This window comes from Aulonocara stuartgranti (genome assembly GCF_965226115.1).
Source record: "Aulonocara stuartgranti genome assembly, chromosome: 4".
Taxonomy (NCBI): domain Eukaryota; kingdom Metazoa; phylum Chordata; class Actinopteri; order Cichliformes; family Cichlidae; genus Aulonocara; species Aulonocara stuartgranti.
In genome coordinates this window covers 1,450,089-1,468,071 of record NC_138942.1, presented here as the reverse complement: position 1 = coordinate 1,468,071, position 17,983 = coordinate 1,450,089, and the positions used below count along the sequence as shown (strand labels likewise).

The window sequence follows — 17,983 nt, the reverse complement described above, 5'->3', positions numbered from 1 at the left end:
CTGACGTTACTATCCCTCAGCCACTCCTGTGCTTCATTAACTGATCATGATGGCATTTCATTATTACTGGGTTGAATATTCGACCAAATAATATATTTGTTTAAATGTCTGTAGATAAAAGAAAAAACTGTGTCTTCAGGTAGATACACAAAATGCTCGATGTCTCACAATTCAAAGCAGTGTATGTGTTCAGTGTAGCAGCTTTGTTGAACCACCAGAGGGCATCAGTACTTTTCTGTGACAGCTCCAACTTGTCAGCTAAACACAGCCCCTGAGATTCACTTAAGCATTCATCATCAGCAAGGATAAAGTTACACCTAAAAACCCAAATCTGGACTTTGGTTTCTCAATCAGTAAGACAATAAATAAATCAAACAGGCAACATGTTTCATTTATCTTAAGCAAGAGTTCTGTGAATGCTCAAAAGAGATTTTAGTCCCACAGGATTAACATATTATACTTCTCTTATATTTAACTAGTCGTACAAATTAGAAAGTGAAGATAAGAACTACTCCCCAAAGACTTAATGTCATAATGTAATTCATTTGAAGTGTATACATAATATAATCACCAGATAATTCATTCAACCTCACCTCAATCAATCAATCGATTTCTTAATAAACACACTTAAACAACACTCTGAGGTGGAAAAAGCTGACTTTTACAACAGAATTTATTTGCTTCTCAAATAAAAAAACTGCCTTCAAAGAACACTGGCAGATTATTTGCAACAGGAGTTCTGGACTTTTCCAGAGGGCCAAGGTCATCCTTAAGAGAAGGACGAAGGTCTAAAGGTCCAGATACAGCAAATTCAAAAGTGTTAAATGTTTTGGTGTTAATAGTCTTCTTGCAAAAGTAGAGTTAATTTTACTCTAAGCAGAGTCACATTCTTTTAATGTAACTCTGAGGTGTAAAATGATAGTAGTTAAAATCGAGTGTTAAAAATGAGTGTTTCTCTGTCAAATCTGGAGGTGTTACAATGGAAACATTAACTCTTGACCTCTTAACTCTGAACTCCTACAGGGGCTATGACACCAACAGAGTAAATTCACAGACTCCGCCCCCAGCACGGCTCCAATCGAAGCTGAAGTGAAGCCGTTTCAGAACATTTTGCTCTACATATTTGAGTTGTTTGCCATGCTTGGTAAGTCATTTTTTCAAAGATTGTTTCAATTATTATTATTAGCTTTTACTTCTGTGGCTCTTTGGAGTTGAGACAAAGCTGTGTGAAAGGCATTAGCCATGTTGCTCGCTGATAGCATAATATTCTGTTTTAGCTAGCTGAAAGGTATTGTTTGCGGGCAAATACCACAGCCTTGAAAAAAAGCTTGCATGTGAATTTTCAGTCAAACTTTTGGTCAAATACACCTAAAACAATGTGTAGAATGTGAAATGTTGGTATAATGGTGCTACTTGAAGCCTGAAACCGATCGCCCATAAAAAAATTTAAAAAACGAGCAAACAGCAGTAGCAGACGTCCTGACTGGATTCTACGTTAGCATAGATCCCTCCAGAGTTTTGTGCACACGGTTTAGGTAAAAATGAAAAAGGTTGAGGTTTTACATTTAGTTCAGTATTACCTGTTGCCTGTGTCCTTGTCTTTTGGGAAAATACTTTACACCAGTAATGGCTCAAAGAGGATTCCTTTTTTTTTTTTTTTTTTTTCTTTTACTGTGCTGCAATTGTTTACTGGATTATTTGTGCCATTAATTAGTGTCAACTAATTTTTATTCAATCTCCGCACAGGATATGCTTGTGAAGATGGAATATGGGGGAGAGCAGAAGTGCGTTGAAGTTCCACAAAGGGATGAATGAAGGACATGCATATTGTATTGAAGAAATAAGTGATGAGAATGCTGTTATTTGCATTTACCATGTCAGACCTTTTGATAAACAAAATTCTAATGAAAGTGAGAACATGTATACTGTTACATCTTTCAGAAAATGTTTTGAAATTGTGGTGCACAGTTCAGAATAATGTGTTTGGAAATGTTTATTTCCAAAAGAAATTTCTAGAAGGTCAGAACAGTAAAATTCCCGCTTTTTAGAATGAATTAGAAGATAACTCTTACGTAGTTAAACTAAAATACTCTTTGAGAGTTAATATATAAACTCTTAACACCAAGTGTTAAATTATCAACTCCAGACAGATTTGGTGCTTAACACTAAATCAGAGTTAACGTACCAACTCTCCAAAAAGAGTTAAATTAACACTCTCTGGTGTGGACCCATATAGACACTTTAATAGTGTTGAAATCAAATCCGACAGTGTTAATTTGGACATGCTGGATTTGCTGTGTACAATCTCTGTTTTGTTTTTATTTTTTTGATCATTTATATTCAAAAATGTAATGCCAACCATGATTTTATATTGTCAAGACAGCAAAGACAAGACCAAAAAAACACAGGCTCCATAAATGCTAAAGAGGTAAGTATTTATCAGTTGCAGTAGATAGAAATAGAAAACAAGCTGTAGGAAACCAAAACAGAAGAAAGAAGAAGAGAAATAACAATTTAAGATAAACCAGTGACACACTCCGGGGCTAGTGTGTCTAGTGATAATGGCCGAAACACCCGATGAATCCAAGGTCCACTACTGATGATGTGTCCCAAATTTAAAATGATAATCTAGATCGAAACCCTTAAACCTAGCCAAGGAAGGAAAATGGCAGATTAGCCTGGGTAAAAGACAGAAAGTTGAGGCACACATAGATGTGTGTTTCTGGGCTGCCTTTCCTCATAACAGCCATCCCTCAAGAGTCTCTCCATTTAAAGCAATGCATTATCAGGGACTGTAACATCTTGTAACTGAATTTTTTAAGTAGATTTGAGAATCATTGGCGTAACAGTGAAATGAGATTCTGATTCTGAAAATAGAACCTATATGGGAGCATGTAAAGGGAAAAAATACTGGCCCAAGGATATATCCTTTAGGCACCCTGCATTAAAGGGGGTTGGATGTGGATGAAGAGCCACCAAACCTGACAGAAAAACTGTCAAGATTGGTGCTGGTTAAATAAGATTTAAACCATTCAAGCGCAGTTCCTTTAATACCCACAGGGTTCTCCGGTCTAGACACTAGAATACCATGCTCTGCTGTATCAAATTCAGCATTCAGGTCTAAAAGAACTAAAATAACAGAGTTCCAGAGTCAGCAATTAATACAAGATGATTAAAAACTTTTAAAAGCACAGTTTCAGTGCTATGTAGTACTTTGAAACCAGACTAAAGTGTTTCAGAGATGGGGGGGAAAAGGCTAAGAAATTCAGTTCAACTGACAAATTGTTACTTGAATTATAAAGACAAACATACATTTAAAAGAAAATGATAAAGACACCCACTTATGTGACTCAGAGGTCACTAAAATCAATATTGAATCGGTGTGTAACTTTGCCAAAACAATGTGGGACTCTGTAGCTTTCTCTGGTCCCCTCCCCAATCAGACCAGCAGTGACATGTTTAGCCGCATGTTCTCCTTAAATTGCTGGCTGTCTGAGTGGTGTCCCAGAAACGATGTGGGCTTCATAGATAATTGGCAAAGCTTCTGGAGGAAATCTGGTCTTGTTAGGAGAGACGGCATCCATCCCACTTTGGATGGAGCAGCTCTCATTTCTAGAAATATGGACAAGTTTATTAAACCCCCCAAAATATGACTATCCAGAGTTGGGACCAGGAAGCAGAGCTGCAGTCTTACACGCCTCTCTGCAGCTTCTCTCCTCCTGCTACCCCCCCAAAAACCCATCTCCATAGAAACTGTGTCAGCTCCCAAACAGACAAAAAACAAACTAAAAACCAGCAACAAACAACTTAAACATAAACAATCACAAAGAAAGAACAATAAAGTATCCACATCTGAACCAAAGAGTAAAACAGTGAAATGTGGATTATTAAATATTAGGTCCCTCTCCTCCAAGTCTCTGTTAGTACATGACTTAATAATTGATCAACAAATTGATTTACTCTGCCTTACAGAAACCTGGTTGCAGCAGGATGATTATGTTAGTTTAAATGAATCAACACCCCCGAGTCATTCTAACTACCAGAAACCTCGAAGCACAGGCCGAGGGGGAGGTGTGGCAGCAATTTTTCACACCAGCCTATTAATCAACCAAAGACCCAGACAGACTTTTATTTCATTTGAAAGCCTGATGCTTATCCATATTCACCCTAGCTGGAAAAAACTTTTATTTGTTATCATCTAACATCCACCTGGGCCTTATACAGAGTTTCTACCACTTTATTAACAGTCTAAATATCTTGGTTCTTTTAAATTTTGAGACAAGCCAGTTGAGTCTAATAACCGATTAAATGCAGTGTTGAGGCTGTCATTTTTAGCATCTACATGGATGTTAAACTCACCCACAATAATAGCTTTTTTTTCTTTATCAAACATAAAAGCTTCTTTAAACTAAAATGACGTCATTTTCTCTGATTATTTTGAGGATCTTTTTCTTTTTTTTTCCCCCCCAAGAAACCTAGGATCACTGGACTAAATGACTACAGACCCGTGGCTCTGACATCTGTAGTCATGAAGTCTTTTGAGCGCCTGGTTCTCTCCTATCTCAAGACCCTCACGGCCCCCCTCCTGGACCCCCTGCAGTTTGCATACAGAGCCAACAGGTCTGTAGATGACGCCATCAACATGGCCCTACACTTCATCCTGCAGCATCTGGACTCCCCAGGAACCTACGCCAGGATCCTGTTTGTGGACTTCAGCTCTGCCTTCAATACCATCCTTCCAGACCATCTCCAAGGCAAGCTTTCCCAGATGAATGTGCCTGATCCCATCTGCCGGTGGATCACTGACTTCCTGACGGACAGGAAGCAGCATGTGAGGCTAGGAAAGAATGTCTCGGACTCCCAGACCATCAGCACCGGCTCCCCTCAGGGCTGTGTTCTTTCTCCTCTGCTCTTCTCCCTGTATACCAACTGCTGCACCTCCACCCACCAGTCTGTCAAGCTAATCAAGTTTGCAGATGACACCACCGTTATTGGACTCATCTTGGACGGGGATGAGTCTGCCTACAGGAGGGAGGTTGAACGTCTGGTGACCTGGTGCAGCCACAACAACCTGGTGCTGAATGCCCAGAAGACAGTGGAGATTATTGTGGACTTCAGGAAGCACACAGCTCCACTCCCCCCCATCATCCTGACTGACACCCCCATCACCTCTGTGGACTCATTCCGCTTCCTGGGTACCACCATCACCCAGGACCTGAAGTGGGAGCCCACCATCACCTCCGTCATTAAGAAAGCCCAGCAGAGGATGTACTTCCTGAGGCAGCTGAAGAAATTCAACCTGCCAACACGGACGATGATGCAATTCTACACTGCAATCATCCAGTCCATCCTCACCTCCTCCATCACCGTGTGGTACGCTGGAGCCACTATCAGGGACAAACAGAGACTGCAGCGTGTTGTGCGCTCTGCTGAGAAGGTGATTGGCTGCAGACTCCCATCTCTGCAGGACCTGTACACCTCCAGGACACTGGGGCGTGCAGCTCGGATCTCAGCTGACCCTTCTCACCCTGGACACAGTCTGTTTGACCTGCTCCCCTCAGGCAGGAGGCTCCGGTCCATTCGCACCAGAACCTCTCGCCATAAGAACAGTTTCTTCCCCTCTGCTGTTGGACACATGAACAATAACCGTATGACTGTTCCCACCACTAACACATGACCCTACGCTGTGTCACTGCATCATTCCATGTTTGCACTGATCACCACCTGCACTCAGATAGATATATACATATCTATCTATCTACTTAGCACTTTTAATTCTTATTCTCATTTTTATTTTCATATCTATTTAAGCTTAATTTATAACAGTATTTATAACAGTATGTTTGCACTGAAGCACCGCAGCAATTTCCTAATGTTGTAAACCCACTCAACATTTGGCAATAAAACCCTTTCTGATTCTGATTTTTTTTGTTTTTGCATCAAGAGAGCAGACTGTGTGAAGTGAACCTGCTCCCTGGCGGGTTCTCTTTCTGACTCCTCCTCTTCCTGCTCAGCCTACAGCAGCTGTCTGATTCGGTGGCTGTGTCCCCATCCAGCGACCGCAGGCTTCGGAGGACGCGCAGTTCGCGTACTACGTGCGGCGGTATTATATGTATTGCCAGATTATTATGATATATATATATTACAGGATATATTACAGCAGTGAGTTTGAACTCTGTGTCAAAGATTCAAGTTGCAGTTATTTATATTTCCCATCACCTTAAATCATCACTCAAAGACAAGTATCTGTGACAGTGTATATGTAGGTGTATTATATATAAGAGACAAATATTGTTCTTTTAATATGTTGGCATTATTACATTTGGCTCAATGCTTATATATGTGTGGAAAAAGCAAATGTAGGAGCTGTGATAACTGTGTCTGATAGAATGAAGAGTAGACTGATATATGAAATATTCCTTTATTGGGTGAGAAAATCAGACCATGTCATAACTGCTGTAAGTCACACAGAATAGATATCAGAGCCTTAAACAGGCTGACGTCTGCTAAATGGGTCAAACTGGGCAGAAAGTCTACAAACACATAACATCCTTATAGAATATGATGTAACACTATAGATCAACTTAGCTCAGAATATATAAAGCATATAAACAGTTACAGCAATATGATGCAACAAACACAGCAGCTACTGATCCAAAATACTCAAAGCTTCATAGAACTGAAACCAACATTTATTTTAGCTCCATTCTGCTGCTGATACATACTTGATGGGGTGACCGTGGCTCAGGGGGTTGGGAATCGCATCTGTAACCGGAAGGTCGCCGGTTCCATCCCTGGGCTCTCTGTCCTGGTCGTTGTGTCCTTGGGCAAGACACTTTACCCTACTTGCCTACTGGTGTTGGCCAGAGGGGCCGATGGTGCGATATAGCAGCCTCGCTTCTGTCAGTCTGCCCCAGGGCAGCTGTGGTTACAACTGTAGCTGCCTCCACCAGTGTGTGAGAGTGAATGAATAGTATAATTGTAAAGCGCTTTGGGTGCCTTGAAAAGCGCTATATAAATCCAATCCATTATTACTTTATGTTTCTGAACATTAAACTTGTTGCTGCCTTTCACAGTGTGTAACTTGAAGGCCCTGAGTACTTTCTACCACACTGAAAACACTGGAATGATAAAATTATTTGAACATTACCTAATAAGACTGATTCAGGACAGACAGACAGGTGACAGTCTCAGGTGTACACACTGCTACAAACAGGAGGATTTAGTGTTTGTGTTATTACGAGTGTAAACAAGAAGAGTTCCAGATGGTGCAGTGGACACATGTGTGACTGCTGTGATTAAAGCATCTTTCTTTCAGCTTAACAAGTGAACCGTCAGCTCGTTCAAACACACGTTAAAGTCCGTTTGGCTCGACACCACCGAACAGAGGCAGCAATATAACATAGCTAACAGTCATGTTTTAATGTTCTTCATTATTAAATATTCACACATAAATAAGTGACATAATGTTCAGTACTTACTTTTGAAAGTAAATCTGTCGTCAGTTAAAGACAGAGGCAGTGTGGATTTATTCTAAGCTCAGAATAAAATCTCGAGGCTCCATCTTTCTGTGTGACTCTGGACTAATGCAGCTTCAGACCCACAGTGGGCCTGAACTGGGAGGCTAAACTGGAGCTAACTGATTAAAAACAGCATCCTGCACACACGTGAATTTAGTTACTACTTACACAATTAAATCAGACTAAAGCTAACTTATATTTTTATGATTATTATCTTTTAATTCCCCTCTGCAATGTAATTAATTTAACGATAAGCTTGTTATTTTTATTTGCTACAAGTGAGAATTTGAATTTTCAAAGGGGGGGACTGCAGTGAAAATAAAACGTGGCATTTTAAGTTCATGTGCATTCATCAGTGTTTTAACAGAGGGGGTTAAGTTCTGTACTTGTACCTCTGCATGCTGCATGTTGCATGAAACAGAAACTTGCGGTTAAGATGCCTGAGACGAGCTCTTGCAGTTCACCAAGGTGATAAATATCAGCCTCTTGTACAGGAACAGTTGTGTAAAGCCCCTCCTCCTCAGCCTTTTTGGATTCACCGCCTGTTTGCAGTTTGCCTTCTTGCTGTGCAGACTCCGATCTCCGTTTGAAGATATGATTAAAACTCAGAAAGACTCCTGCTCCCTTTTGGAGTCAGACTCAAGTGGTCACTAGGGGAGTTTCATTTGTGAGTCATAAAAGACTCAATGAAAACATGGCTTCCAGATTAATTTAACCGAAACTGTGAGCAGAGCCTGCTCTGAACTAGGTCAAGTGTTCAGTATAGGTTACCATGGTGATCTGATAAATTAAAAGACATCCATCTTGTGAGACTGACAACTCTGACTTTAATCTGTGTTAACCCATTAACTCAGCTTCATGGTACAGCCCTCAGGGCAGCAGCTTCAACTGTTTAACCACGGTGCACATACAGGGCTCGTCCCAGAGAGGAAGGCAGGCTAGTTCAGGTTCAGCTGTAAAAACTAGAATGAAAAACAGGACCAAAATCAGAGGAAGATTATTCTCTCCATTATTCTTTATGGTTATTTATGAACTTTTCCTGTCATCATGTTGTCTTGATAAGCTGCTTGTCTCAGTCCTCATGTGTGCGCTGAGGGGGCGCAGAGATGTTTAGACAGGAAATGTAAGGCACACTTTACAAAGGTTACAGGCGGTGAAATACAGCTGTGATGTTTTGCATCTGTAGGAGTGCAGTGCAGTACTCATGAAAGAGGAAGTACTGCACGCTTGTGAAGCAGAGCATAAAAAGAATGAAGAGAAGTGAGGAAAAAAGTGAAGAAACTGACGTGTTGAAAACACATGAGGTATACTGGCATAAAAACAAAGGTGCTGGTGCAATCCAACTGCCCGTTTAATGCCGTCTAAGGACAGGACAGACATTTTAAAGATGACCAGAACTGAGTGGTGATGGATACAATGAAGACCCACACCCTGCTGTACAGGAACATCCACACTGCATGGAAAATAAATAATATTCCACACCCTGAGGCCTGCAAACACACTGAATGCCGAGTCCTTCTCCAAGTGTGGAAACATAGTTACACATATCACAAACACGTGGCTGCAAACCATGGTGTTTCATTGCTTTAAGAACATGCTGTGTGAAAATTGGACTCATACCCATAAAACCTCACCCTGTGGTTACAAAGCAAGTGGCACCTCAGGAAGTGACAGCTACACAGTTCTTTCAGTTTTACACACAGACCTGTAGAGCACATTTGTGAAGAAGAAAAAACTGGCTGGGTCACAAACAGGGCGTGTTAAACCGTCCTGAACATGCTGATCTGGCACACAGCAAAGACCACATGTCAGCAGGAAGAGATCACAATCTGCACAGTTAGCCAGGGTTAGTACCGAGACACTGTTTCAAATGACTTCCCAACATTTTGTGAGTATGGAGTAATCTGTGCTTAACATATAACAGAGAAAGAGAAGGAAGTAGGTAACACAATCACTGATTCACAAACATCCAAACAAAGGCTTCAGGCATCTGTTTTGCTTCTTGACGCACCTCTGAAAAGCAAAATGAGCGGCCTAGTCCAGACCTGAATCTGTCTGAGATGTTGTGGCATGATTAAAAAGGCGGTTCATGCTGGAAAATCCTCCAACGTGGCTGAATTACAACAATTTGGCAAAGATGAGTGGGCCAGAAATCCTCCACAGTCCTGTAAAAGACTCCAGGTAGCCAGTTAATGCAAATGCTTGAATGCAGTTGTTGCTGCTAAGAGAGGCCCAACCAGTTATTGTGTTTAGGAGGCAATCACTTTTTCACACAGGGTCATGTAGGTTTGGTTTATTTTCCCCTCAATAAAAAACATCTTCATTTAGAAGCTGCATTTTGTGTTTACTTGTGTTATCTTCGTCTAATATTTAAATTTGTTTGATGATCTGAAACATGTAGGTGTGACAAACATACAAAAAAACAGGAAATCAGCAAGGATGCAAATACTTTTTCACACCAGTGTAATTCCTGTTTTTAAATCAGATATCGGTCTTTGCATGTGAAATGTTTTTCATATTGTGAAACGTGCTGCAAAACAAACTAGGCTGTTATCTAAAGGCTGCATTAAAATACTCAGCAGTTTAGGTTTGCAGTACTGTGATGGATTTAAAATAAAGAGCAGTGTGTGATTGGTGCACAGTGGTTATCGTGTTCACAGTCACAGTTAGGGTTCATCAAGTGTAGCGTGATGAGTTTGGGGTGGGGGGCGGTAGCTCAACAGGTAAAGCAGGTCACCAAACAATGACTTCCAAGTCTCTGTTAGTACATGACTTAATAATTGATCAACAAATTGATTTACTCTGCCTTACAGAAACCTGGTTGCAGCAGGATGATTATGTTAGTTTAAATGAATCAACACCCCCGAGTCATTCTAACTACCAGAAACCTCGAAGCACAGGCCGTGGGGGAGGTGTGGCAGCAATTTTTCACACCAGCCTATTAATCAACCAAAGACCCAGACAGACTTTTAATTCATTTGAAAGCCTCTTACTCGTCCGTGTCCAGGCTAGCTGTAAAACTCAAAAAACGTTTTTTTTGTTTTGTTGTTGTGTTGTTGTTGTTGTTGTATGTAAAATCACACTGGATCACTTTCCTACATATGGCACAGTAAATGAACATTTTCAGTATTTCCTGAAAACTGAGGGGAAAAAAATTCCATTCCAAATCACATTTAAATTTACAATAAAGGTTTACACGGCTGTGAGTAATAGATTTCATCACAGTAGACGTCGTTCTAAAAGTGCTGTAACTAAGTTTATAATTCCTATAGGATATAATTCCTTCGTTGATATTCAATGCCATGCGCCAGCACAGTGCAGGGAAGCTACCTGAACTCTGCCTCCACAGAGGTCGATTATCTTGTTAATAGTTCAACATCTACACTGCACATGGCTCTGGACACTTTAGCTCCTCTGAAGAATAAAAGTCTCAAATCAGAAGTATTTGACTCCCTGGTATAACCCTCAAGGACACACCTTGAATCAGAAAAACTACAAGCTGGAGCAGAAATGATGTCTCAGTAATTCAAAAGATCTTTATGTAGCCTGGATAAAAAGTTTGTGTATCGATAGGAAAGCCCTCTGTAACCATCTCGTAACACGTAACATATATACAGATACTTTCAATACTACTGATATTTTTTAGACTCTTTTTCTCCATCTATTTTCTTCTACTTGTCCAGGGCCATGTCACAGGAGCATAAGCCCAAGAAGAGGCATCCAGACATCCCTCTCCTTAGGCACCTCCTTCAGCTTATCCTTGGGAACACAAGGACATTTCCAGGCCAGCCAAGAGACATAATCTCTCAAGTGTGTCCCGGGTCTGCCCTGGGGCCTCCTTCCAGTGGGACATGCCTAGAACATCTCACACAGGAGACACCAGGAGGCATCCTTATCAGATGCCCGAACCACATCAACTGGCTCCTTTCAATAGCGAAGAGTATCTCACCCGGTTTCTCTAAGGGAGAGACCAGCCACTCACTGGAGAAAGCTCATTTCCACCCTTTGTATCCACGATGTAATTCTTATACTTTTGGTAACTACCCATACGTGAGGATGAGGATGTAGATCGACCGGTAAATTTTGACCTCCGCTTCAGCATTTAGCTCTCTCTTCACCACGACAGACTGGTATGTCTCAGTCCGTCCAGTCCAAAAATAACTTCAATTTTTATTTCAATTTTATTTATACAGCTCCAAATCACAACAACAGCTGCCACAATACAAAGAAAAAAGAGAAGACCCCAACAATCATATGACCCCCTATGAACAAGCACTTTGGCAACAGTGGAAAGGAAAAACTCCCTTTTAACAGGAAGAAACCTCCTGCAGAACCAGGCTCAGGGAGGGGCGGGGCCATCTGATGTGATTGGTTGGGGTGAGAGAAGGAAGACAGGATAAAGACATGCTGTGGAAGAGAGACAGAGGTTAATAACAGATATGAGTCAATGCAGAGAGGTCTGTTAACACATAGTGAGTGAAGAAGAAACACCCAGTGCATCATGGGAATCCCCTGATTCCCCAGCCAATGAAGGGAAGCCAAAACAGGAGAAATCTGCTCTCTCTTTCTAGTCCCTGTCAGGACTCTTGCTGCAGCATTTTGGATCAGTTGAAGGCTTTTCAGGGAGTTTTTTGGACATCCTGATAATAATGAATTACAGTCGTCCAGCCTGGAAATAATAAATGCATGAACTAGTTTTTCAGCGTCACTCTGAGACAGGATATTTCTAACTTTAGAGATGTTGCACAAATGGAAGAAAGCAGTCTTACATATTTGTTTAATATGTGCATTGAAGGACATGTCCTGGTCAAAAATGACTCAGTTAATCCAAAATACTGCAGCAAGACTACTCACAGGGGCTAGGAAGAAAGAGCAGATTTTGCCTGCATTTGCCTCTCTTCATTGTCTCCCTGTTAAATCCAGAATCAAATTTAAAATCATCCACATCATATATATTATATATATATTATATCTTGAATAACCAGGCCCCATCTTATCTTAAAGACCTCATAAGTAGGGCTGTCAATGTCAACGCATTAATGTGTAATCATGATTAACGCGATTAAAAAATTTTAACGCATTTAACCCATCTGGAGCACAGACAAGCAGCTTTGGACAAACTGCCTGAAATGTGTTGACATTTCAGGGATTTTGAGTCATTCTGTGCTCTGGATGGGTTAATCGTGATGACAGATTAATCTGCATTAATGCATTAAAATTGACAACCCTACTCATAAGACATGATCACCCCATTAGAGCACTTCACTCTCCAACTGATCTCAGTTTTCAGGCCCCTCTTTGGAACCAGCTTCCAGTTTGGATTAGGAAGACAGACGTCTCTACTTTTAAGATTAGGCTTCAAACTTTTGATAAAGCATATAGTTAGGGCTGGACCAGGTGACCCTGCTTCAATAATGCTGCAAAAGATCTGAGGATTCAAGGATTCCCCTGATGGACTGAGCACTTCTTCTCTCACCTGTTTTCACTCACTATGTGTTAACAGACCTCTCTGCATTGAATCATATCTGTTATTAATCTCTGTCTCTCTTCCACAGCATGTCTTTATCCTGTCTTCCTTCTCTCACCCCAACCAATCACAGCAGATGGCCCCGCCCCTCCCTGAGTCTGCTGGAGGATTCTTCCTGTTAAAAGGGAGTTTTTCCTTCCCACTGTCGCCAAAGTGCTTGCTCATAGGGGGTCATATGATTGTTGGGTTTGTCTCTTTTTCCTTTGTCTTGTGGAAGCTGTTGTTGTGATTTGGTACTTTATAAATAAAAATGAAATAAATTGATTATGGAACTTTTTATATATTTTTTTTCTTTGGTGCCCATTAACAACAAAGAAATTAGAACTAACTAAAGTTTATAAGATGCTTATATTAAAACAGAAAAATGTAGCATTTAGTTACCAAAGGCAGCGTAATGGTTTGCTCTTCTTTCTCTTGTCAAAGACATTAGCGGCATTCCTCTATGCGCTCTGAAATGGACAAGCTAAAGGTCTGGTTGTAGGTAAATAGCTGGCTCAACTTAAATTTATCTGTTAATTCAATGTCAATTATCTAGCATCAGAAATTTTAAGAACATGGTATTACTTACTCTATAACTACTAATTTTATAACTAATTCAGTTATAAAATGTTAGGCGAACAATAGAAAATGTGCTAATTCAACATTAATCAAGTTGACGTTTTTACAGTGTGGGTAATCCTGCTGCACAAAAAAAATACTTCCTCTATCCCGCTGTGGCTAAACGGTCAAAATGCCAGGTTCAGCATCCTGGAAAGTTCTCATTCCAGATTGCCTTTTCGATACTCAAACATGATTTTACTGTAAGAGAGGGAGCTTCCCCGATTCCTCCAGTCGTCAAACTTTTGTTTGGTTCTATCGTTTGCTGCGCACGGATATTTTGGTTTCTGGTTTCTGAGAAGTCGGCTCATTGGCAAGCAGACGATAGTCGAACGTCATTAAGGGGAGGACGCGGCACACTGCTGAATATAAAGATGGCAAACTGTTCAACGACATCAACGACACACTGCTTTTACAAAGGACAAAGATGGGCGGTACGTACATTTTACATTTCATACAGGTTGTAAATAAACCAGCAGAGCATTTCTTTTCTTTCTTATTACGTTTTCATGTGTTATTAACAGCAGTACTAACAACACAAATGTCTCATCTGTAACAGAGAAAGCTACACTTACACAGTCCAACACTCCCTGTTTAGTCTACGAGCTCGCTGGTTTTTAAAATAGTTTCTAGTCATCAGACGCCTCATTGATTACATCAAAGGTCACTCGGCTTTTTAATCGCCTTCATTTGTTGCTTCTTTCATATAATTTAATATTTGTAATAATTTCTTGATTACTTGTGTAAGTGTGTAACATGTAGAGATTTCTCTTTTTTCTAAATTGAATCCTGAACAGTTCTCAGTTAATCTGACGACATGAAATAATAGAAAAGTTGTTATGTGCAGTCAGTGCTGAGTGCAGCTTACATGATCACTCCGAGCACCCTAAAACTTTATCATCTATAAAATAGTAATGTTATTACATTTAATATCATTTTGACTAAATTCAGTTTTTAAATAATTGTGGCAAAGTTCTGCTGAGCAGCATGACAGAAAGGCTTCAGGTGCAAACTGCTCCAGATTTATGTATTTTTAGCCATTTTAGTCAGAAAATCCTCATGTAGAACTGCTGGATCTGTTGAAATATGCAGTGTGTACCATAATAAAATTAATACTTGTACACATTTGGGGTTTTAACATCTTTAACAATTCTCTTTATAGGGTCCCAGGGGAGTAAACCAGAAGGTAGGACAAACGTCTTATGCAGCTCCTATAAGTGACATTAACATAAAAAGCAGCTTTCTAGGCTAAATCTTCTATGCATTAATATACCTGCTTTTAATTAAACGCCTGCCCTGCACCAGACCAACAATTACTGCAGTACACAATGAAACTGTTACTTTATGAAGTACATTTTCTGAAAATGAAAACATTCAACTGTACAAATGGTCAATATGCTGCTATCATATTTATCTGAAGTGTTTCTGAACTTTGAATTTATCAGCGAGACACCATAAAATTAAGATGGGAAAGTGTGGGAGTAAAACGAGACTGACTGTGGTTTACATGAAAACTAATGAGTCTATAATGCTGATAATTAAGATAATAAAAACATCTGAAAGTTAATTTCTTTGTAATGCAAAGTCAGTAAAACAAATGCAAGCTGGGAACAATTGAAGCGTCATTCAAACATCAGCTGTTGTTCAGAGTAAGTGCTGCAGTGCTGATATGTGATATGATTCTCCAACAGTGCCAGAGGAGCTCAGGATCGTGCTCATTGGAAAGACTGGAGCTGGGAAAACTTCAATCATGAACACATTCCTGGGAAAAGCTGCTGTGACGAACAGCTTGTTTGCCTCAGATGAAGCGCCGTGCACAACCGAGACGGCGCCGTTTGGAAACCAAAGACTGGTTTTAGCTGATACTCTCGGCCTGTGCCACACCAGCAAATCTAAGGAGGAGGTGCTGAGTAAGATCATTGCATCCACCTTTCAGTTCAATTCTAAGCAGGGGCCTCACGTGTTCCTGTACGTGCACAGCTGGGAGGACGATTTTACGACACAGGATGTGGAACGAGTGAAAGTCCTGAGGAGGATCTTTGGTAAAGAGGTCATGCGTTATTTCTTCCTCCTGATCACGCATATCGATGGAGACTTGTCTGGTAGGCAGAGAAACCAGATAAGGAAGTTTATTAAGAAAGTGGGATTTAAAACACAGAAATACTGTGTTATTAACAACAGAGGTAATGAAAAAGATAAAACAAAAGAACAAAAGCAGCTGGTGAAGGAAATCAATGAAATGGTACAAAATAACAAGCTAAGAAACTACACCAAGGAACTGTTCGAACATGCACAGGAAGTCTTAAGGAAGCAAATCCAAAAGTCAAAAACTCAGAGGCAGATGGGGGCTGGAGACCAACATGTGGCCACTGTCGCTAAAGCCCTGTTGTCTCCTGTGCTGCCAGCGGAATTTGTTACCTTAGCCCTACAAGCAAATGTCTGGCTGGCAACAAAGTTTGAAAACTGTCTCACTTAATAACAAAAAGCAGGGAAGTAAGTCGAGACCTTAAGCCTTCAGACTGTAGCAACAAACCCATTAAAAACGATCCACATTTATTGTGCTGTAATAAAACTGCAGCTGAGTTCTATAAAAGAGTAAAATATTCAGCTATTTTTACTGCACTTTATTAATCTGATACCTTCAGCTTCTCTGCAGACCGCAATCAATAATGCAACCAATGCATCACCATGCTTTAGAGGAAGGACATTTCCATGCTTGCTCCATCTGTGCCGACTCCACCTTTATCATTTTTCTGTAAACACTTATGTAATTTTTTTTAAGTGATCGTTGTGTTTGGTGATGCCACATTCTTCTCCTCGTGTGTTCTTTTATCTTTCTGATTCAGTAAAGTTAAAATGCTAATGTATCAATCAGTGTGTGAAATTAATCAGACATTAACAGCAAAATCAGCAAATAAAAGATGATTCAAACAAAACGGTTGATTTTCTGACATGACTCAGCTGTGATGTGACGGGAAGATTTTAACAAAACAAAATACAAATTTACAAAAAGAAGAAAATATCAAATGCAGCAATAAAAATAATAAAAATAAAACTGTACAACAAAAGATTATTCTGATTTCTTTATAGACCTTTTGTAAGAGCTAACAAGAGTACAGAGACTCAAAAAAGAAGCCCAACAACATTTAAAGACTCAAAACAGAAAGAATGAAAACAAAGAAAAACTACAACAACAAAAAGTGATCATGACAATACACAACAAGTTGCTGCTGTCATTATTATTATTGTTACTGATGACATCATTGTAAACGATTATAAGGGTGATTGGTTTTACTATTGTATAATTTTACAAAGTATTATTATTTTTATTATTATTATTGTTATTATTATCTTTTAATGCTATAATGCTATTTGATCCTGTGAAAACTAAGGTCTCTAATCAGAAGTACCTGACTCCGTGGTATAATTCTCAAACACGTAGCCTAAAGCAGATGACTCGTAATCTGGAGAGGAAATGGCGTGTCACAAATTTAGAGGATCATCATTTAGCCTGGAGAAATAGTTTGTTGCTTTATAAGAAAGCCCTCCGCAAAGCCAGAACATCTTACTATTCATCACTGATTGAAGAAAATAAGAACAACCCCAGGTTTCTCTTCAGCTCTGTAGCCAGGCTGACAAACAGTCAGAGCTCTGTTGAGCCAACCATCCCTTTAACGTTAACTAGTAATGACTTCATGAACTTCTTCACAAATAAAATGTTAATCATTAGAGAAAAAATTACCAATAATCATCCCACAGATGTAATATTATCTACAGCTACTCTTAGTACCATTGATGTTAAGTTAGACTCTTTTTCTCCAATTGATCTTTCTGAGTTAACTTCAATAATTACTTCCTCCAAACCATCAACGTGTCTTTTAGACCCCATTCCTACAAAACTGCTCAAAGAAGTCCTGCCATTAATCAGTGCTTCGATTTTCTTAAATAGAGTATCAAGTACTGCTGTAATGCAGAAATGCACTGTCTTTAGTCTGGTTTTATTTTATTTGAAAAATCTTGTACTTATTTTTTTATTATTATTATTTGTTTTCCATTAAAATGATATTAGATTAGATAGAACTTTATTAATCCCTCGGGTGGGTTCCTCTGGGAAATTCGATTTCCAAAAAAGCACAGCACCGACAGAAGTTACAGAGTTACAGAATATTATATATATATATATATATATATATACACACACACACACACACACATATATATAAATACAGAGACAATATAAATAAAATATACAAAGGGGATAAATAGAATAAATAGGAATAAAAATAAAAATACAAGTGAATTGCACATTTCAAGTATTGAGTCTATTGCACTGTTGACT

General features: G+C 39.6%; 1 protein-coding gene across 1 annotated transcript; it reads left to right on the top strand.

Moving 5' to 3' along the window:
- The first annotated feature begins 13,761 nt into the window (after nt 1-13,761).
- On the top strand, nt 13,762-17,392 carry LOC309704148 (GTPase IMAP family member 4-like). The gene is made up of 3 exons (XM_082529148.1): nt 13,762-14,078; nt 14,807-14,830; nt 15,336-17,392. The coding sequence occupies exons 1-3, from the start codon at nt 14,072-14,074 to the stop codon at nt 16,118-16,120; spliced, it is 816 nt and encodes a 271-aa protein (XP_082385274.1). The 5' UTR covers nt 13,762-14,071; the 3' UTR covers nt 16,121-17,392.
- The last annotated feature ends 591 nt before the right edge of the window (nt 17,393-17,983 follow it).